Consider the following 949-nt stretch of genomic DNA (forward strand, 5'->3'; position numbering starts at 1 on the left):
CGGTCGACCAGAAATGTTAAAGTGCTCACCGGGATCATTGGCCATGAGTCCAGAACTGGCATCCCCCACAAAATGACCAATTTTCCACTGAACACCATTAGAAGTCGAGAGAGAGAAATGCACTTTTCTTGCGAAAGTCTCTGAGCGTTGGATGTATCGCTTTTGTAAAACGTACTTGAGCGGCCAGAAGAGTCTAGGTACAGATCGTCAGTCACGCCGACGTCAGACGTGAATATCAGTTTTCGAGGCCGAACAGGGTGACCCCCAGGTCTTAAAGAGATCCAATAACTTTTGAGGCGTCGTGAGAAGCCCATTTTCTATCTCGGAATGACATCTCGAGCGATGCTAGAGAAGAAGGGGTCTAGGTTTTGACAAGGGGACTCACACCGGGGAGAGAGTGAGTGAAAAGGCTTATTTATTGGTTCGTGGAATAGCACCTGAAATTCTCATTTGACTCAATCATAACATCGTGCCTCGATGGTTTCTCTCTCTCTCTCTCTGCGTCTTTCTCAGTCAAACCCGAACGAATTCATCAGAACATGCCATGTACGAATAGCCCATTAACTTTGATCTCTCCTTCATTTTCAGGCCCTAGAGACCATTCCCGAGGTGTTGTCGGTGAATCCGGCTTTGCAGCAACTGAAGAGTAAGCTCCAGATGGATCATGCCGAGGGTAAAGGCCACCAGATTGAGATCTCAACCGTGCTCAAACAGGATAAATTGAATGCTAATCAGAGCTTGTAACAAAGCTCTCTTCACAGACAGATTTTATGTTTCGTACTCTCACGCCATTTCGCTTCTATTCATGGAATTAAACATACCAAATTTTGTCGTGTGATTCGGGATATCAAGATTTTTTTTTTCTTCCTGTGGCCAATCAATTCATCTTGTCAGATAATGTTGATTATGACCACTTGAAAGAGTCAAACAACCCGGAAACCAGTTAATT

At 44.6% G+C, this 949-nt stretch overlaps 1 protein-coding gene across 2 annotated transcripts in view; it reads right to left on the minus strand.

Moving 5' to 3' along the window:
* Positions 1-74, minus strand: part of LOC131892025 (uncharacterized) — a 5,223-nt gene extending 5,149 nt beyond the window's left edge. The window contains exon 1 of one of the 2 annotated variants that reach the window (XM_059241748.1): positions 30-74. In XM_059241748.1, coding sequence (XP_059097731.1) covers positions 30-45 — 16 coding nt within the window. In that variant the 5' untranslated portion in view covers positions 46-74. The remainder of the gene's footprint in view (positions 1-29) is intronic. The other variant, XM_059241747.1, reaches the window with a different exon arrangement.
* Between the last annotated feature and the right edge of the window lie 875 nt (positions 75-949).

Source organism: Tigriopus californicus, chromosome 12 (assembly GCF_007210705.1).
Source record: "Tigriopus californicus strain San Diego chromosome 12, Tcal_SD_v2.1, whole genome shotgun sequence".
Classification (NCBI taxonomy): domain Eukaryota; kingdom Metazoa; phylum Arthropoda; class Copepoda; order Harpacticoida; family Harpacticidae; genus Tigriopus; species Tigriopus californicus.